Here is a 22577-nt window from a genome sequence, read left to right as displayed (position 1 = left end):
AATACCACAGAATAAAAATAGTTGAAACAGTAAATTTTACATCATGTATATTTTTCCCCTATGAAAAAACGTGAAAAAAAAAAAGGGCAGGAAAATAAAGGTGTGAATTCAACATTAACAAATCTAAGAAATCTTAAATCTTTAAGACATATTGACTATAAATACCACCTAGTGGCCATATTTAAAATACCAAATTTCATTATCTGAGAGGGCAGCTCAGCTATTGAGATTATTCCTCAATAATCTTATTCAAGTTTACTAAACCAGTACCCTTTTCAAACATATGTGATGGTGGCATCTCTGCAGTTCATATCTGTTCTATCCAGCTTCCCTGTAAACTGTAAAAAGGCCACTCAAAAGCCCTTTTTTATCTGGTATGAAAAGGAGTCCTATACCTATCAGTTCTTAGCATGAAAGCGTAGCAAGTCACTGACCACTCAATGACAAGCAGTAAACTTCTCACCCTCATGAACAAGGTCTTCAAACCTTCTAACCTTTTAACATCGTTAGAAAAGAATTCTCCAAACAGAATCTCATGTTCAAATTTAAGCATGGGGATCCCTGGGTGGCACAGCGGTTTGGCGCCTGCCTTTGGCCCAGGGAGCGATCCTGGAGACCCAGGATCGAATCCCATGTCGGGCTCCTGGTGCATGGAGCCTGCTTCTCCCTCTGCCTGTGTCTCTGCCTCTCTCTCTCTCTCTGTGACTATCATAAATAAAAAATAAAAATAAAAAAATAAAAAAATTTAAGCATGAAAGCATATTTTCAAAGGCAATGAATTTTTACTTATTGTAAATTTGGTTTACTCATGACTCTAATAAGTTTCTTTACTTTGAATAACAGTGACTGGTATCTTTCACAAAGAACTCTGGGTCATTTTCACCCAAATACATATATGGTAAAATTTGTTCTTCGACACACACAAAAAAATTCATTATTTAGTAAATGGTCAAATGAAATCTATAAAAGGTCATGGAGACTGAGATGATTGAGATGGAGGTTTAAGTTAAAACAATTTTTTAAAATGACATAAATAAATATTAAATAATTAAACTTAATATGAAAATGCTGAAGTGTGTATCAAGCACCTTGCAGAAATATTCCTTTAAATATCAAAGTTAGGGCAGCCCAGGTGGCTCAGCAGTTTAGCACCACCTTCAGCCCAGGGCCTGATCCTGGAGACCCGGGATCAAGTCCCACGTCAGGCTCCCTGCATGGAGCCTGCTTCTCTCTCTTCTTGTATCTCTGCCTCTTTCTCTGTGTGTCTCTCATGAATAAATAAATAAAATCTTTAAAAATAAATAAATAAATATCAAAGTTAGATAGAACCAGAAAAGATCCCAAATAGCCAGAGGAATGTTGAAAAAGAAAACCAAAGCTGGGGACATCACAAAGCCTGACTTCAAGCTGTATTACAAAGCTGCGATCATCAAGACAGCATGGTATCGGCACAAAAACAAACAAACAGATCAATGGACCCTCAACTCTATGGTCAACTCATCTTCAACAAAGCAGGAAAGAATATCCACTGGAGAAAAGACTGTCTCTTCAATAAATGGTGTTGGGAAAATTGGACATCCACATGCAGAAGAATGAAACTAGACCATTCTCTCACACCATACACAGAGATAAACTCAAAATGGTTGAAAGATCTAAATATGAGACAAGAATCCACCAAAATCTTAAGGGAGAACACAGGCAACAACCTTTTTGAACATGGCCACAGCAACTTCTTGCAAGATACATCGATGAAGGCAAGAGAAACAAAAGCAATAATGAACTAACTCTTGGGACTTCATCAAGATAAAAAGCTTCTGCACAGCAAAGGAAACAGTCAACAAAACTAAAAGACAACCTACAGAATGGGAGAGGATATTTGCAAATGACATATCAGATAAAGGGCTAGTATCCAAGGTCTAGAGAGAACTTACCAAACTCAACACCCAAGAAACAAACAATCCAATCAAAAAATGGGCAGAAGACATTAACAGGCATTTCTCCAAAGAAGATCTACCCATGGCCAACAAGCACATGAAGAAACCTCTACATCATTTGCCATGAGGGAAATACAAATAGATACCACTTTATACTGGTGAGAACAAAAATTAACAAGACAGGAAACAGCAAATGTTGGCGAAGACGTGGAGAAAGCAGAACCCTCTTGCACTGTTGGTGGGAATGCAAGCTGGTACAGCCACTCTGGAAAACAGTGTGGAGGTTCCTTAAGAAGTTAAAAATAGGGATCCCTGGGTGGCGCAGCTGTTTGGCGCCTGCCTTTGGCCCAGGGCGCGATCCTGGAGACCCGGGATCGAATCCCACATCGGGCTCCCGGTGCATGGAGCCTGCTTCTCCCTCTGCCTGTGTCTCTGCCTGTCTCTCTCTCTCTGTGTGTGACTATCATAAATCAATCAATCAATCAATCAAACAAAAAAAGAAGTTAAAAATAGAGCTACCCTATGACCTAGTAATTGCACTATTGCACTACCAGGTATTTACCCCAAAGATACAGATGTAGTGAAACGATGGGACACCTGCACCCCAATGTTCATAGCAGCAATGTCCACAACAGCCACACTGTGGAAGGAGCTATAATGTCCTTTGACAGATGAATGGATAAAGGAGATGGGGTATATAAACACGATGAAATATTATGCAGCCATCAGAAAGGATGAATAGCTACCATTTATATAGACGTGGATGGAACTGGAGGATATTATGCTGAGTGAAAAAAGTCAATCAGAGAAAGACAATTATCATATGGTCTCACTCATATGTGGAATATAAGAAATAGTAAAAGGGACTATAAGGGAAGGGGGGGGAAACTGAGTGGGGAAAAATTAAAGAGGAAGACAAACCATGAGAGTCTCCTAACTCTGGGAAACAAACAAAGGATTGCAGAAAGGGAGGTAGGTGGAGGGACAGGGTAACTGGGTAACAGGCAATAAGAAGGCCACATGATGAGATGAGCACTGGGGGTTATATGTTGGCAAACTGAATTTAAATAAATTTTTTAAAAAAATCAAAGTTAGGTGCTCAGAGAATTTTAGTAAGTGGTTTTTAGTAGAACACTTAGTGGTTAAGCAACATATTTTTAGCCAACAATATTCTGAGAAAAAGTTACCTTCTTCAAGCTTCTTTTTCAGTTCTTCTATTTCTTTCTGAAACTGGCGAAGCAAAGCATCTTTTGGATCTTCATTAATTCTAGCTTTATTTTTAATATTCTTAGCACGGTTAGCATACCGCAATGTACTGATAGTTTCATCATAATTGTAATCTGCTGGCCCAATATTTGCACACTGTTGAATTAGGAATACAAAATATTTTACACTTGACACAGTTAAAATTAAAACTACCATAATAAATTTATCAAAAAGAATTTGTGAAACCTGGTTCTCCTCTAAGCTTTCTTGAACAAGAAAGCAACAACTACATGGATTTCCAAACACCATTACATGGGTTAGCACACACAATGTACTTATTAAAAAGAATAACCACAAATCACTACAAGTGAAATAATCAAGTTTTTAAAATGCTATGCATATCAATTATTGGCATAAACAGGAATCTGACATTTTCCTGATGATAACTATTCTACAATGAAGTCTTACCATCATGGTTTTTGAATTTCCTCCTAAGGAATCCTGAAGAAGACGAGTCAGTTTTGAGTTGCGATATGGAACATGAGTGCTTTTTCCATCAACCAAGGCAGAAATTACATTACCAAGGGTGGAAAGCGAAAGATTGATTTTTGTGGCTTCTTTTAGGCGCTGTCCAGTTGCTCCAGTTTTTGCTTGTCTTTCTGAACCCTAGCAATAAACAAAGACAGAAATAATGCTAAAATTAAAAATACAGAATATTCCTCTGAAAGTTTAAAACAAAATTTGACACTAAAAATCTGATATTTATCTGGAATTTGCTTCAAATAATATAGGAAGGGAAAAAAGGGAAAATGTGGCTGATGGCAGAGATGGAACAGGACTGGCCATGAAGTGATAACTGCTGAAGCAGAGTCATGGGTATATGGAGAGACAGTACTACTCTCATTATTTTTATAAATAAGTATTCCATAATACAAAAGAAGTTAAACACATACACAAGTCAACAACTTAAAAACTGTATGTAAGTCACATTTTCACTGGAATTTTTATTCACTTATAATATGTAAAATATCACAAGAGTTATTCCTTAAGGAGTATCCTGTTACTTACAGCAAGATCTACAAGATGGAGCTTCCCCATTCTGACATGCATATTACCATCAACGCCTTTTTCACTGCATTCTATAGTAATTGTAAAGATGGCATGGGAACGGGAACTATGTTCATTCATATTAGTTGCACCAACAGAACCTTGAAGGAAGGAAGGAAATTCTTGAAAAGCATAACAAGAGGCAGCATTTTTTAAAATAATCAAATATCCAGACTGGTTTAAAATACTTAATTTCATCACAGTGAAGAGCTAGAAAAGCACAGGTTTACTTAACATTAGAAATGTCTCTGACAATTTATATGTTGATAACAAAAGAATTTGTAATGTTTCTCATATTACAGAGGTAATTTTAGGACAAAAAGCTTAATTTCAATCCCAAGTATTACTGGCTTAAAAAAAAAAAAAACTAATTTAGGTAAAAAAAAAAAAAAGTTAAATACTTTTGAATTTTTTGCCATTTCAGCTGTCTCTAAAAAGTACTATGCTCTGAGAATCTAAATCACAGAAATACTTGCATATATGCATTAGATGATACAGGATAACACTCTTTGCAATATTAAGAGATCAGAAACAACCAAAAGGAAAGTGGTTAATCTATTGCAGAATAGTGATGGGGCGCCTGGGTGGCTTTGTAGGTTAAATGTCTGACTCTTGATTTTGGCTCAGGTCATGAGATCCAGCCCCATGTCAGGCTCAGAGCTGAGCACGAAGTCAGCTTGAGATTCTCCCTCTCCTCCTCCCCCTCCCCCTGCTTGCATGCTCTAAATAAATAAATAAAATCTTAAAAAAAAAATAGTCCTACTATGGACTACTCAAGAGCCCTTTAAAAACACAAAACAGATCTGTATGTATAACATGGGAAGATACCCATAACATATGAAAAAAAAAGATATATAGTACAATCTTCTTTCTTCTATTAAACAAAAGCATCCAGTCAAAATATACTAAGTATTTGTGCAACTATAAATATTTTACATATTGTGTAAAGAAAAGGGTTTTTTGGGCAGCCCAGGTGGCACAGTGGTTTAGCACCGCCTGCAGCCCGGAGTGTGATCCTGGAGGCCCAGGATCGAGTCCCACGTCAGGCTCCCTGCATGGAGCCTGCTTCTCCCTCTGCCTGTGTCTCTGCCTCTCTCTCTCTTTCTCTCTGAATAAACAAATAAATAATAATATTTTTTAAGTGTTTTTCAATAGGCATATATTAGTTTTTTTCTTAAATTGCCAGGTATTTGGAAAGCATTTTGCTAATTTTAGCCAACATCAAAATTATTCTACTATATATTTATGCAGAACTTCTCCATGCAAGCTTTGATTTTAGAATTTGAAAATTAGGGCAGCCTGGGTGGCTCAGCGGTTTGGCACTGCCTTCGGCCCAGGGTGTAATCCTGAAGACCCAGGATCTAGTCCCACATCGAGATCCCTGCATGGAGCCAGCTTCTCCCTCTGCCTGTGTCTCTGTGCCTCTCTCTCTCTCTGTAATGAATAAATTAAATCTTTTTTTTAAAAAAAAGAATAGCAGCTTTTACTGTCACATTTCCTTCTTCTATTTTCCCTGAATAGTTATTTTACTCAATTGCAATTGCAGTATGATAAAATTACTATTTTTATGTTAGAACTTTTCGACATGGATGTTTGTACTAAATATCTAATTCTTAGACTCAATCTATTAATTAGGAGTATTTTCCTCTGCTATCTTAGGTCCTCAAAATCTTTGGTCTTCATTTCATTTTACTCCTCTTATTAGAATTGTTTAGTTTTCCCTGAATGAAGCTCACATACCAAATTAAATTAATTCTCAGTTGTTAATGGGAGGTTTTTTGTGGAGGCTTTTTGTTGTTCTATTTTCAATGAAAGGTTTTGATCACTACTGTGAAAGGAATCGAGTCAAAATTCTTTCTTACTGAGTAAGCAATACATGAACATATTCCTGGTATAAAAAAATATGAAAATACAGACATTCAAAAACATGAAGTAAAAGCTCCACATACCCCTTTTCTCCTACCTTACTTCCCCTTACCGAAAGGTAATCACTATCAAATGTCCTTTCATTACATATTTAACACACACACACACACACACACACACACACAGCCCAAATACATAGTTTAACAATTTGGACTTTTTCCACATCTCTAAACGGGGTGATGCAGTACATACTATTCTGTAATTTGTTTTCCTTTCACTTAACAATGTATCTTGAAAATCTTTCAGGTATCTATATGTATATTTAACTTTTTTTTTTATAGTTTCATTACAGTCCAAAGTACTTCTGTACCACAATTCATAAAACCAATGTTTTACTGACACTTATTTAGACTGCATCAAACCTTTTGCTATCATCAATAATGTTCCAATAAGGCATCTTTTTATGTCTAAAGATATTTTTCTAGATATTTCTCAATATAGATACATCCATACATATCTAGAAATATATATATGTGTATATATATATATATATATATATATATATATATAAATTATATATATATAGAAATTAGAAACACTGGGTGAAAAGAAATGCATTTAAAAAATTTCAACAGATACTGTTACAATGCCCCTGAACAAGGCTGGAGCACTTTCCACTCCCATCACCAGTGCCCATTTCTTCAGAGCTGCACAAACCTGGATATCCCTCCATCCTAAATAATGGGTAAAATATCTCCTACTATTGTTTTAATACTCATTTCCCCAATTACTTGTCAAGGTGAACATGCTCTGTATTCCTGCTGCTATGTATTCATGTATATCTTTTGCTCATTTTTCTGTTAGAATTTAGTCTTTCTCTACTTGATTTATAAAAATGCAACTGATTTTTTAAATTTTTTAATTTCCTTGACTTTCCTAGATTTACAGGCTAATCAAAAAAGCTTTTTAAAAAATGTTTACTTTCTACATTCTTATTTTTTTACCTCTGACCTCTAATTGCTGCTAGCGACATCATTAGTACTAAGTCTGGGGCATCTTGGGTATTAAATAGTGCTGCAACTTTCTATTCTTTAGACAAAACTTCAAACTATTATTAAAGAGAATGTCACTTAATTTTGGTTTGCTTTTCTTGTCAACAAAAGGGAGGCAGTAAAGCACTCAGTTAATGATGTCTAATGGCTTAGGCTCAAACACTCACTCTACCACCTACTAAGTAGTAAGTACATAACCTTGCACAAGTTATTTAGACTAAGTCTTGGTTTCCTCAATCAAAACAGGAATTTAGTACATTCACAGTTCAGTTTGAGGATTTAAAAAAGATCATTCTTATAAAGAAAGGACTTAGCATAAGCACTTACCACACAGTTAGTGTTTGACAAACTTATTATTATAGCTAAAAAGAGACAGCTAGGGCAGCCCGGGTGGCTCAGCGGTTTGGCACTGCCTTCGGCCCGGGGTGTGATCCTGGGGACCCGGGATCGAGTCCTGCATCGAGTTCCCTGCATGGAGCCTGCGTCTCCCTCTGCCTGTGTCTCTGCCTCTCTTTGTCTCTCATGAATAAATAAAATCTTTTAAAAAATAAACTAATTAATTAAAAGAGACAGCTAACAATAGAAGAGTTTCATATATATAGCGCCATAACCAAGAAACAAAATTCTGGTCAGCACAGAAGGCAATCTGTGATCTCTTTCATTCATATATGTTCTCTACACAGTAAATAATCAAAGAGAAAGGGCTATCAAGAAACTTAAAAATCCAGTCTCTGTGGGGCCAGTTTTGCTTCTAAAAGCCTACTCGACACATATATGTTCAATCACAATTATTTACTACACTTACGATTTTTGTGGCCTAGTGTCATAATTCTATCCATATCATCAGCATTATTTACCACGTAAGCCGATAAATCTTTGATATAAACTCCCACATCAGGTCTTTCTTTAACCTAAAAAAGAAAAAAGATAAAAACTGACCCAAAGATCTTATACACATACCACAATTCCTCCAGCTACTTATCAAACATCTACTGTGTGTTGAACACCCTGCTAAGAAATGAGGATACAGTGATGGACAAAGTAGACATAGTCTCTACACTTGCACAGGTGACAATCTATGGCGAGAACATAGAAATGAATACAAGTTATTTCAATTGGGATAATGTCATGAAGAAAAAAACTACAGGACAGTATGAGAACACAGTATAGAGGAACTAAGCTAGTAAAGCAGGAACATACAGTTTCCCCAAGATGATGTTTAAGCTAAGACCTCTTGCTGAAATAAGAGGTAGCCAAACTGGATTGGGGTAGCAGGAAAAGAGCAGGTGTGAGGATCCTGAAATGGGCCAACACTAGGCACTTAGAAAAAGTAAAAAAAAAAAACAAAAAAAAAAAAAAAACAAAAGCCAGGTTGGCTGGAAACAGTGGGAAGTATGAAGTATGGGAGAAACAGGTGGGATATCTGGCTACAGAGGCAGTCAGAGATAAGACTAAGCATAGTTATTGGTCTTTATCTTAACAGCAACTTGAAGACACTGGAGGATTTCAAACAAATGAGTGAAATAATCAGATCTATATAACATCTATGTAAAACCGTTACCTTTCTGTGAGTAAAACTTATTTACCAAATATGAAGGATATATTTAGGATAGGTTTACCTAAAATACAGTGTTAGAAATGTTAAAATCACTTTGTAAGACCCTAGAAATCACCTCCAAAATCAACAAAATACAGGTATACTCAGAGCTACTGCAGGTTGAGTTGTAGATCACCATAATAAGGCAAATACTCAAATACACCAAGTCAAATAAATTTCTTGGTTTCCCAATGTATATAAAATTATTTACATTATACTATAATCTTTTAAGTGTGTAATAGCATTGTCTAAAAAACAATAACATATACCTTAATCAAGAAATATTTTATTGCTAAAATGCTAACCATCATCTGAGCTTTCAGCCAGTCGATATCTTTTTGCTGGTAGAGGGTCCTGTCTCAAAGCTGATGGCTGCTGACTGGTCAGGGTTGGGGGATGCTGAAGGCTGGGGTGGCTGTGGCAGTTTCCTAAAATAAGACAACAAAGTTTGCTGCAGTGATTGACTCTTCCTTTCAAGAATGATTTCTCCGTAGAACAGCGATGCTGTTTGATAGTATTTTGCCCACAGCTGAACTCTTTTTCAAAATTGGAGCCAATCCTCTCAAAACCCTGCCACTGCTCTATCAACAAAGTTTATGAGCTATTCTAAATCCTTTGTTGCCATTTCAACAGTCTTCACAGCATCTTCACTAGGTGTAGATTCTGTCTCAAAAATATATTTTGTGCATCCACAAGGAATAACTCCTCATCCATTGGTTTTTGGTTTTTGTTTTTTTTTTTTTTTTTAGTTTTGTTTGTTTTTATCCATTGGGTTTTATCATGAGATTGTAGCAGTTCAGCCACATCCTTAAGATCCACCTTCTAATACTAGTTCTCTTGCTGTTTCCACCACATCTGCAGCGGCTTCCTCCACTCAAGTCTTGAGCCCCTCCAAGTCATTCATGAGGGTTGGAATTAACTTCTTCCAAGCTGTTGTTAATGCTGATATTTTGATCTCTTCTCATGAACCATGAATGTTCTTAATGGCATCTAGAAGCATGAATCCTTTCCAGAAGATTTTCAATTGACTTTGCCCAGATCCTTTAGAGGAATAACTCTCTATGGCAGCTTAGGAAATATAATTCTTCAATAACAAGACCTGATCCAGGGACTGCAGAATGGCTGTTGTGTTAGCAGGCATGAAAAAAACACTCACCTCATTGTACAACTTCATCAGTGCTTTGAGGTGACCAGAGGCACTGTCAACAAGCAGTATTGTTTTGAAAGAATTTTTTTTTCCTGAGGAGGTCTCAAGAGTAGACTTAAAATATTCAGTGAACCATGCTGTGCACAGATGTGCTGTCACCCAGGCCTTGCTGGGCATTTATAGATGAAAGACGAAATATATTTAGCATAATTCTTAAGGACCTAGGAGTTTTAAGAGTACTAAATGAGCACTGGTTTCAACTTAGAGTCACCAGCTGCATTATTCCGTACCAAGAGAGTCAGTGTGTCCTTTGAAGCTTTGAAGCCAATGACTTCACTTCTCTAGCTATGAAAGTTCTAGACAGCATCTTCCTCCAACAGAAAGCTGTGTCATCAACATTGAAAATCTGTTTAAAGTAGCCTCCTTCATGAATTATCTTAGCTAGATCTCCTGGATAACTTGCTACAGCTCCTACATAAGCACATGCTACTTCATATTGTACTTTCATGTTATAGAGATGGGTTCCTTAAACTTCATGAATCAACCTCTGCTAGCTTCAGACTTTTCTTCCACAGACTCCTCATTTCTCTTGGCCTTCAGTGAATTGAAGAGGGTTAGGGCCTCACCCTGGATTAGGCTTTAGCTTAAAAGAAAGTTGTGGCTACTATGATCTTTTGTCCAAACCACTAAAACTTTCTCTACATCAGCAATAAGTCTGTTTGCTTCCTTATCATTTGTATGTTCACTAGAATAGCACTTTTTATCTCCTTTAGGAACTTTTCTTTTACAGTCAAAAGTTGCTATTTGGTGCAGGAGACCTAACTTTCAGCCTATCTTCGCTTTCAACATGCCTTCCTCAATAAAGCTTAATCATTTCTAGAAGCTTAATCATTTTTGATTTAAAGAGACATGCAACTCTACCTTTCACTTGAACACTTAAAAGCCACACTATAGGGTTACGTGGCCTAATTTCAGTATTGCTGTCTGTCAAGGAATAGAGTCCCAAAAAGAGGAAGAGAAATGGGGAAAGGCCAATCGGTGGAGCAGTCAGAACACACGTAACATTTATTAAGTTTGCTGTTTTATCTGAGGATGGTTTGTGGCACACCAAAAACAATTAAAATGGTAACATCAAAGATCACTGATCAGAGATCACCATAACCAATATTTTTTTTTAAATTTTTATTTATTTACGATAGGCACACAGTGAGAGAGAGAGAGAGGCAGAGACACAGGCAGAGGGAGAAGCAGGCTCCATGCACCGGGAGCCTGACGTGGGATTCGATCCCGGGTCTCCAGGATCACGCCCCGGGCCAAAGGCAGGCGCTAAACCGCTGCACCACCCAGGGATCCCCACCATAACCAATATTAATAGTAGTGAAAAAGTCTGAAATATTCCAATAATTACCAAAATACAACACAGAGACATGAAATGAGCAACTGCTGTTTGAAAAATGGTGCCAAGTTGTTTGACACAGGGTAAAAAACACAGTTACTGGAAAGCATTATAAAGGGATGGCCCCATTAAGCAAGGTATGCTTGTAAAGTGAAGCTGAGGCCAAGGTCTGTAGCAGCCAGTGGGGAGAACCATTCCACAAATAGTAGGACCTCATAGAGAAAGACGACAAACACTAGTTTATTTTTTTTTTTTAATTTTTATTTATTTATTTATGATAGTCACAGAGAGAGAGAAACAGGCAGAGACACAGGCAGAGGGAGAAGCAGGCTCCATGCACCGGGAGCCTGATGTGGGATTCGATCCCGGGTCTCCAGGATCACGCCCTGGGCCAAAGGCAGGCGCCAAACCGCTGCGCCACCCAGGGATCCCAACACTAGTTTAAAAAACAATCCCAGACACAAACATCACAAGAGCAGACACTCCAAGTTTCATGTGCCGACATCTAGTTGGAGGTTTGGGAATTTTTTGGTCGCTTTTTTATAACAATCTTTAAGGTATATTTATACATAAGGAAAAACTTCTCTTCTTCTGTCATGGGATATAAATATGCCCTAATTTATTAGTAGTAAAGGAGTATGCTGGTCTCTATAAACCAGGGGGTGTCAAAATGTGCTCTGAGAGCCCCAGAGAGTTCATGGGGGCCTGGAGGGGGCTACTGTAGAGTTGGGGTTCCTAGGGCCCAGACAAATTCTGAAGAGAGCTTTACTTTTGTGTGTTTTGCACACTGTGCTCCCATGTAAGGTCTGGTTTGATGAATATATTTAAATGCTTTAAACATTTTAAATGTGTGAAAATTACTGGTGTATATCAATGTCTCTCATTAAACGTATAGTAAAAAAACAATGTGTGTATTTCTAATCTGCCAAACCCATATTTCTGAAAAATATAAAAATCATGCACCTGATGTTATAGCAATGTCAAATTGCTATAAGTTTTTAAACATTTACTCTCACTTTCTGCACTCAAGTCACTGCAGACCAGAAACATACTTCCAACTGACATTAGTTTGCAAAATCTAAGGTCATTTCCAATCAAATATGACATTAATTCAAAATTCAATTAGTAAGTATAAATAAACTGTTTAGATATGAAAGGTGAAGAAATTGGGATGCCTGGGTGGCTCAGCAGTTGAGCGTCTGCCTACAACTCAGGGCATGATCCCAGAGTCCGGGATCAAGTCCAACATCAGGCTCCCCACAGGCAGCCTTCTTCTCCCTCTGCCTATGTCTCTGCCTCTCTGTGTGTGTCTCTCATGAATGAATGAATGAATGAAAGAAAGAAAGAAAGAAAGAAAGAAAGAAAGAAAGAAAAGAATCAAATGTGATTCTAAATTTATGAAAGTTTTTTTAATTGGGTAATGCTATAGAATAATTATCATAAAAGCATAGAAATTTAACTTCTATAACAAATACAGTTTGTAACAGAATAACAGATCTCAAAGGAGCAGTTACTCCCAACCTAGGATGTTTCAGAAATTTGTAGGGGGAGTTTCTGGTTCATTTGAGGACACCATTAGCATTCATAGGCAGGAGCAATGGATACTAAACATCCTGAAATAGATAGGATGGTCTATCAATGAAGAATTGTCTCACACAATGTCGAATGTCCTAGCATATATGCATATGGGTGAAAAAAATCATTTATGATTACCTGAGTCTAAACTCTGATTTTATTTTATATATAAAGACATGGGCAGCCCCAGTGTCTCAGTGGTTAGCGCTGCCTTCAGTCCAGGGCAGGATCCTGGAGACCCAGGATCAAGTCCCACATCGGGCTCCCTGCATGGAGCCTGCTTTTCCCTCTGCCTGTGGTCTCTGCCTCTCTCTCTCTCTCTCTCTATCTCTCATGAATGAATAAATAAATATCTTAAAAAAAAAAAAAAGACAAAGTGCTTTTCCACGCTAATATAGGAATAGGAATACAGAAAACTAGGAAAGAACTACTACTTAATTTTGTTGAGAACTCTATCAAGAGCTTGTCACTATTTTAAAAGACCATTTAATTGACAAGAACACCACTCAAGGGATCCCTGGGTGGCGCAGCGGTTTAGCGCCTGCCTTTGGCCCAGGGCGTGATCCTGGAGACCCGGGATCGAATCCCACGTCGGGCTCCCAGTGCATGGAGCCTGCTTCTCCCTCTGCCTATGTCTCTGCCTCTCTCTCTCTGTGTGTGACTATCATAAATAAATAAAAATTAAAAAAAAAAGAACACCATTCAAGAGATTTAGATCACCAATATAACAGATCTATAACCGTCTGCATATATAGCTGTTGCATTCATAATGATTACTTATGCCTCTGACTACTTGGTTATGTCACTGAGTGTGGTTACATCCAAGCACTTATATAATGAAATAATAGCATTTTATTTTTTCACTACTTTATTCTTGTTTATAGTTCAACTGGTCAGTATACTGATAACCTAAAAATTATTTGTGTAGGTAGATTTTATTTTCTATGAATTTTGTTTCAGGATAGTCAAAGGGACATTACAAAATATGTTATAAAAAAGGGGGACTGGGTTTAATAGAGTTGAGAATCACTGACAAAAATGTTCCTGAGAATAAATCTAATCTGTAATTACTGGTACAAGGGAAAATGTTCTTTCTAAATGATTTTTATTCTAATAATTTCTGTAATGAGAAACTTAAAAGGTATCCATCAAAAATGACGTCAAAGATGACAACTAGCAAAAAAGAAACATGATATTTCCTATGTATGCATCATCATTACAGAATAAACCTTAAGGTCCAACAAACAATACTTAAGCCTATAATACTATGTTCCAAAAGCCCAGTTTATATAGTAAACTTAAAAAGAAAAAGGCTAGGGGCACCTGGATACCTCAGTCAGTTAAGCATTCGACTCTTGATTTTGGCTCAGGTCATGATCTCAGGGTCTTGAGATTGAGCCCTGTGTTGGGCTCTGCCCTGGGCATGGAGCATGCTTGAGATTCTCTTTCCCTCTCTCACCCTCTCCCCTTTTTTTCTTTCCTCTGGGGGGGGCTCGGGAGGGAAGGCTAACATTTATTTAATACTTTTTTATGTATCAAGCCTTGATTTAAACACTTTGTATTAATTTGTTAATGTTGGCAAATAATCCTACGAAGTAGATACTGTTATCAGTTCCATTTGCATGTGGCAAAACTAAGGCTCATATAGGTTAGGTAACTTGCTCAATATATCACAGCCAGAATGGTAAGACTCCAAAACCACCCTTGTAATTCTAGGTGAATCTGTTATATGACTGTGAGCAAATCAGAAACCTCTCTGTGCTTTGGTTTTCACATCAACAAAACTGAACTGCTAGGAAGAGTAAATGAAATTAACTATGTACTACTATCACAATTTACTGTACTGAATGCCTACTCCTGCATTGTAAGAGCTTAATAATAGTAATCACTGTTATTCTACATGTATTCTACACCACTCTATGATGATGGTTACTGCTATTCTATATTCTATTCAACTACCATATGCACATTATTCTTTAATTATTTTACTTACAATGGAATTCTAAACAAAATTCCAGTATTAATATTTTAAATGCTCTTTTTGTCTGTCTCATATCCTAAAATATTTGGCAATAATTACCAATTCTTTATCACCTGACCCAGCAATCTAGCTTCAGGAACTTAAACTCAGATATGCCTGCACATGTATGAAATCACACACGTACAACACTACTTACTACAGAATTGTCTGTAAAAACGAAAGATCAGAAACACCCCAAGTGTTCATCAAGAGAGAACTGGCCAAATACATTTTAATTACATCCATACAATGGATAGTATATGGATATCATTTTCAAAAGGAAAACAGAGGGGCACCTGGGTGACTCAGTCCGTTAAGCATCTGCCATGGGCTCAGGTCATGATCTCAGGGTTCTGGGGTCAAGCCCCACATGAGGCCCCCGGCTTGGCAGGGAGTCTGCTTCTTTCTCTGTCCCTCTCCCCCACTCATGCTTGCTGTCATGCATGCACCTGCACGCTTGCTCTCTGAAATAAATAGAACCTTTTAAAAAGAATAAATAAAAGGACAATAGAAAAAACAAGAATGAGGAGGCTTTCTCTCTGTACTGATATGCAAAGATTGCCACAATCCACATTCAGTCAAAAAAGCAACACGAATTGGGGGGAAAAAAAAACAGTCTTTTCAAAATGGTGCTGTGACAACTGAATATCCACATGAGCAATAATGAAATTGGTCCTCTACCTCAACCACATTAAGAAAAAAAAGAAAAAAGAAAAACTCAGAATGGATCAAAGATCTAAATGTAAAAGCTACAAGTATAAAACTCTTAGAATAAAACAAAAGCATAAATCCTCATGACCTTGGATGAAACAATGGTTTCTTAGATACAACACCAAGCGCACAAGCAACAAAACTAAATACAGATAAATCGGACATGATCAAAATTTAAACATTTTGTGTTTCAAAGAAAACAATCAAAAAAGTGAAAAAGACAATCCGTAAATGCAGAAAAAAGTGTGTAAATCATATACTTGCTAAGAGACTTCCATCTAGAATATATAAAGAAGTATTAACAACTCAGTAACAAAAAGACAACCCAATTAAAAACAGGCAATGGATCTGAACAGATATTTCTCTAAAGAAGGTATTCAAATGGCTAACAAGCATGGGAAAAGATGTTCAACATCATTAGCCACCACAGAAATGGAAATCAAACTCACAAATACCACTTGACACCCACTAAAATGGCTAACTAGAAGAGGAAGAATAACAAGCACTGACAAGTATGTGGAGAAACTGGAAACCTCATTCACTAGTGACAAGAATGTAAAATGGTATAACTGCTATGGAAAACAGTCTGGCAGTTCCTCAGATGCTTAAGTATACAGTTACCAAAGGATCCAGCAATTACATTCAGTAGGGTGTACTCACTAGAACCGAAAACATATTCACACAAAAACTTGTAAAAGTCTAAGTCCATAACAGTCTTATTCATAACAGATAAAAGGATGAAACTATCCAAATGGTCAACTGATGGAATCAATAAAATGCATTATATCCACACAATGGACTGCTATTCAGCAATAACAAAAAAATTAAGTACTAACACATGCTACAACATGGATGAGCCATGAAAAATTATTCTAAATGAAAGAAGCTAGTCATCAAAGACCACATATTATTCCTTTATATTATGTATCCAAAATAGGCAAATCTATAGAGACAAAAAGCTAGTAGTTCCCTGGGACTGGGTTGGGAGCGATATCCAAGGAGCACCGTGTTTTTTTCTAGGGTAAGAAAAATGTTCCAAAATTGATTGTGGTGATAGATGTACAATTCTGTGAATATATCAAAAACCACTGAATAGTACATTTTAAGTGAGTAAATTGTATGGAATGTGAATTATATTTCAATAAAACTGTTTTTATTTTTTTTTAAGATTTATTTATTCATGAGACAGAGAGAGAGAGAGAGAGAGAGAGGCACAGGCAGAGGGGAGAAGCAGGCTCCCTGCAGGAGCCCAATGTCGGACTTGATCCCAGAACTCCAGGAACATGCCCTGAGCCAAATGCAGGCACTCAACCTCTGAGTCACCCAGGTGTCCCAATAAAGTTATTTCTTAAATAAAGAAATGAAGTCCATCAATGAATCTTGAGAACATTGTAGTAAATGGAACAAGACACAGAAGATCACATTTTATATGATTCCATTTATGTGAAATATCTAGAATAGCCAAATCCATCGGGACAGAAATTAAGTTCTGATTACCAGGAGGTGGGGAGAAGCAGGAATGGGGAGTGACTCCTAATGGACATAGGACCTCTTCTGGGGGTAAGGACAATGTTCCAGAATTAGATAATGATGGCTGTATCATTTTGTGAATATATTAAGAGCTGCTAAATTGTATACTGTAAAAGGGTGAATATTATTAGCCTCTGTGGATTACATTTCTATTTTAAAAAACAATATAAATCAGCTAAGTTTGTAAGTAAACATAATGTGTTTTGTAATTTTGTAATTCTCTAATATTTATTACGCATGTAATTTCACATTTCCCTTTTCTGAAATGCAGGATAAAAGTAGTCTTTCCTGCCAATCTATTACCCCAAAGTGTACAAACTAAAATTTCTCAATCAGAAATTTTAGTTTTTCCTTTAGGTAAAAGAAAGATTGAAAACTGCTAGTGTTTTTTTACTACATTCATGATTGGTCTTAGTATCTTTAACACCTTAAAAATTTCTGACTTAAAATAAATTCTGGAGTACTCTTGGCCTTCAAACCAGGAAATGAAAACATGCATTCACATAAAAAAATCTGTGTGCAAATGTTCATAGATGCTTTATTCATAATAGCCAAAAACTATAAACTGCCTAGATGTCCTTCAACAGGTGAACGGTTAAACTTTACACGTATACACCATGCAATGCCACTCAGCAATAAAAAGTAATGAACTCTCAATACATGCAACAACTTGGATAAATCTCAGGAGGGTTATGCCAAATGAAAAAGGCCAATCCCGAAGGTTACATACTGTATAGTTCTAGTTACATAACATTTTTGAGAACAAATAAAACAAAAATTAAGAATTGGAAAGCAAATTAGAGGTTGTCAGGAGTTAGGGATGGCTACAGAGGAATGTAGTCAGGAGAGAGGTGGATATGGTCATAAAAGGGCAATAGGAGGCATCTCTGTGATTCAACTGTTTAGTACCTTGATGTAGTAGCGGATATATCAACCTAAACACAACGAGTACAAGAAAAACCAGGGCACTGTGAGTAAAATCTGTAGATTGTATCAACAACAGTATCATGATCGTGATACTCTACTACAGCTCTGTGAAGTGTTAACCACTGGGCAAAGCTGCGTAAAAGGTACATCTATGTAAAGGGTAATCTCTCCATATTCTTTCATACAGTCACATGTGACTCTACACTTACCTGGATAAGAATTTTAATTAAAAAAAAAAAGTGCAGATCATTGTACATGTATACCTACTTATGGAGTAGAAGTAAAATTATATTTGTTAATATATACATAGAGGAACAGTGAGGGATACTGAAAATGGTTATCTTAGGGTGGGGAGAAATGGGGCACAGGATTAGGAACAACTTTTCAATGCATTAATTTTCATACTATTTTATATTTTGAATCATGATCATATACTACACAAGGTCAAAAGATAAGTAAAATATTAAAAATAACTTTTGTAGAAAAAGAATCTTAATATAGTAACAGTCTACTACTTTGGAAAATACTTCAATTTCAGTTATCCTTACCTCTAACCTCTGTGTCTGATCCTTGCCCAAAAGGTCACGGACTTCCTCATTATATATTTCCAAATATGACACTCGAACCAAAAATCTATAAATAAAACATCATTTTAAAAAGCAGAGAAATATTTATGAGAGCTATTTTCAAATGTGTTTAAAAGTTTTATACATATATGCCTTCCTTGTGCTTGTACTTCTCAATCTATTAGAAAATAATTCTTTTTTACCTTGTATCACCCTCTGCTTTAGCAATGTGACCAAATATGTGAGCAAATGAATTTGGAATAATTCCTCTAAGTTCAGGAACTGCTCGAACACCTTCCATGGTAAAAGTTTTGCCTGTTCCAGTTTGTCCATATGCAAAAATAGTCCCTGAAAATTAAGAGAATCAGTTACTTTTTAGAGTCTAATGCTACAGAACAATAGCTCTTAAAAGTTATTCCTTTGAGACACTGTGATGTGATTTCTTCCCTGGATTTAAAATTTATTCAAGTACAAATTTCACTTTTATTATCGACAATGACAATACATACTCTTTGCCAAATGAGCCAAGCACTGTTATAGTTCTAGAGTCAATGAGATATTGACCATTAATTAAAAGCATCCCGCAAGCCCTAAATGCAAAATTTTACACTATGGCTAATTTGATAAGAAATTGACTGTAATGCATATGTTAATTACTGAATGTGGACATTAAATTAGAGAAGGTAGTATAATTGCAGCAAGGAAAAAAAAATTGCAGCAAGGAAATAATACAGGTTCTAGAACGGAAAGACCTCAGTGTGAATCCACACATCTGCTACTTTTCAGTCACCTGAGCTTAGACAAGAATCGACCCAGAGATTGTCTCCTCAGTGGTAAAATGAGGACAAGAATAACTCCCTGACATAAACAGTAAGAACAAATAAAACAATTTACCCCACTTGATCAGCATGATGCCTAGTCATGTACAAGTAAACGGCAGGGTTTTTTCTTCTTAATCCTGAAATAAGTTCCTTTTAAAAATATGTATTTTTTTAAAGATTTTATTTATTTATTCATGAGAGACACAGAGAGAGAGAGGCAGAGACATAGGCAGAGGGAGAAGTGGGCTCCATGCAGGGAGCCCACAGTGGGACTCGATCCCGGCACTCAGAGCTCCAAAGGTAGACACTCAACCACTGAGCCACCCAGGCATCCCTAAAAATATGTATTTTTTAAGTAAAAGTTGTAAGAAATGGAGGAGTTTGAAAATGTGACAATTATTACTGGTAATTGTAGATACAACTTAAACTTTCCAAATACCTAAATTCATTCAACAACTATGTAGCACACACCTGAGTATGGCATTATGCTAGGCACTGGGGACAGAGTGACAAATAAGACCAACATAATCCTTAATCTTCTGGTATGCATAACCTTGAAGAGGAGATACTCATCAAATACTTTTTTTTTTTTAAGATTTTATTTATTTATTCATGAGAGACACACAGAGAGAGGGAGAGACATAGGCAGGCTCCGCACAGGGAGCCTGATGTGGGACTCAATCCTGGGACCCTGGGATCATGGCCTGAGCCGAAGGCAGACACTCAACCACTGAGCCACCCAGGCGCCCCGATACTGATCAAATACTTAAACAAGATGAATGTTGGAAATGAGAAATGGAGTTCTAGCTGAGAGTAAAGGGATGTAGTCCAGGCAGAAGAAATAATATAAGAGGGAAGTGGAGGGAGGTCAGGAAAGGTAAGGTTTAAGATAAAATCTGAAATATGAGTAAGAGTTACACAGCAACAGAGGGGACAGCAAGAAGCAAGAAAGAGAAGAGAGGTTTTGAGGACTTGAAATGAGATCAGAATGGAAGAAACAGATGGAAAATGAAGGTGGATGGAAACAGAGAATAAAGATATCAGCAGGGGCCTCAATGCACACCTCCATGAAGGCCATACTAAGATTTTAAGAACTTATCCTAAAAGCAAAGTGAAACCACAGAATATTTTTGCAGGTAGAAGTGACACCAGGATCACTAAGGCTACCCTGTATACAAGGAACCAGAAGAAAAGCAAGGGGAGATGTGAAGAGCTGGAGTAGTTAGCCACGTGAGAGCTAATGCTGACAACAGAAGGCAATATGAAAGGTGGAAGGATTTCAGAGACATGCAACCGTTAGAAGCAACAGCATCTGGGAAATAACTAACCAGGAGACCAGGGAAAAGGAGGAATCCAGGATGACTTTCAAATTTCTGTCCTGAACAAGGAGATGTATGGCTATGCCGTATACTGAGATGGTGACCACCACCAGAAGAAATGATGGTTTGAAAGGAAAGATAGTGAATTCAGCTGAGGGCCTACTGAGCTTTAAGTGTCCATGACACATTCAAATGCATGCGTTAAGCAGGCAGGTGAAGGAATGAGATGTATTTGGCCAGTAAAGCCCTGGGAGCAGGCACAATTTCTGCAGGAGACAGCACAGTGTGAGAATACAACACAAACAACATTTTTTAACTACTTCCACTCCATGCAGGTAACCTCTTACATCACCATCACTTTCAGGACTTTCTGTGACAACCATCACAACACTTAATCACAACAGAAGCCATTTTTTTACACATGGAATAAAAAAAGTCTTATTTTTTCCTAATTCACTAAGTGTTTCAAACTGTGTCATTAAGAATGTAATGTACTAATCTTCAAAAGAGCTGAAAATATTATGAGTGCACAGACCACATGTGAGAGCTGACACATGGCTGTCATTTCCTGATCATATGTTATGAGGTAGGCCATGTATTTTACACACATCCTCACTGAATTTTCTCCCCAATCCTAAGAGTGAGGCACTATTTATACTCCCATGCTTTAGCTAAGGAAACAAAGGCTTACCTTGTTCAATGTCTTAGTAAGTGGTACAAACAACCTGTGAATACAGTCCATTTGGCTCTAGAGCCCTTATTTTTTAGAAGTATGTAATGGCCAAATTTTTTTAATTAATTCCTAATGTAATTTCTATGAATTCATTAAATATATGAAGATTACTGACTTTAAAAGAATAGTAATCTATAATTCTAGAGCCAAGAATCCCCTAGAATAAAAGAATCTCATCTCATTTTCAGAGATGAGATTCTATATTTCTAGTTTTTGTAATGTCCAACTTAACAAATCTAATGCTAATATTTCCTTCAATATGGACATCTCTTAAAACTTTACTTTTTATTTTTTTATTTTTTTTAAACTTTACTTTTTAAAAACTAGAGATGACCTGAAATTTTATCCAACCTCCCCATTTTTTACTATATTTTAAAAATGGTAGAAGGTCTACCAAAAATCTGCATATAGATGTTTACAGCAGCGCATATTCTTAACTACCAAAACTTGGAAGCAACCAAGATATCCTTCAGGAGGTAAGTGAATTGATAAACTATGGTACATCCAGACAACAGAATATAATCAGCACAAAAAAAGATACAAGCTATCGGGATCCCTGGGTGGCGCAGTGGTTTGGCGCTTGCCTTTGGCCCAGGGCGCGATCCTGGAGACCCGGGATCGAATCCCACATCAGGCTCCCGGTGCATGGAGCCTGCTTCTCCCTCTGCCTGTGTCTCTGCCTCTCTCTCTCTCTCTCTGTGACTATCATAAATAAATTAAAAAATTAAAAAAAAAAAGTAAAAAAAAAAAAAAAAAGATACAAGCTATCAAGCCATGAAAATACATGGAGAACACTTCAGTGCATATTACTAAGTGAAAGAAGCTAAACTGAAAGGTGATATATATATATATATATATACACACATGATTCTAACTATATGACATTCTAGAAAAGGTGAAACTATGTAAATGAGTGTTGGAAATGATGAACATTTATATACATTTATATACAGCTGATGAATCATTAAATTCTACCTCTGAAATTAACAGGAAAAAAAAAGAACTGAAAGAATCAAACCATTTTCAAGTAACTGCAACTCGGGAAAAAGCTCAAGAATATTTATAGGAAT

At 36.7% G+C, this 22577-nt stretch overlaps 1 protein-coding gene across 4 annotated transcripts in view; it reads right to left on the bottom strand.

The window, feature by feature from the left end:
• KIF3A (kinesin family member 3A) overlaps positions 1-22577 on the bottom strand; it is a 56468-nt gene that overhangs the window by 22210 nt on the left and 11681 nt on the right. For all 4 annotated transcript variants that reach the window (XM_025994934.2, XM_072731776.1, XM_025994935.2 and 1 more), the window contains exons 3-8: positions 18838-18982; positions 18617-18701; positions 7971-8076; positions 4209-4348; positions 3609-3806; positions 3122-3296 (exon numbers count right to left, since the gene is read on the bottom strand). In XM_025994934.2, the coding sequence (XP_025850719.1) occupies positions 3122-3296; positions 3609-3806; positions 4209-4348; positions 7971-8076; positions 18617-18701; positions 18838-18982 (849 nt within the window). The remainder of the gene's footprint in view (positions 1-3121; positions 3297-3608; positions 3807-4208; positions 4349-7970; positions 8077-18616; positions 18702-18837; positions 18983-22577) is intronic.

The sequence above is a fragment of the Vulpes vulpes genome, chromosome 12 (genome assembly GCF_048418805.1).
Source record: "Vulpes vulpes isolate BD-2025 chromosome 12, VulVul3, whole genome shotgun sequence".
NCBI classification, from domain to species: Eukaryota; Metazoa; Chordata; class Mammalia; order Carnivora; family Canidae; genus Vulpes; species Vulpes vulpes.
This window is presented reverse-complemented; position numbering and strand designations above follow the sequence as displayed.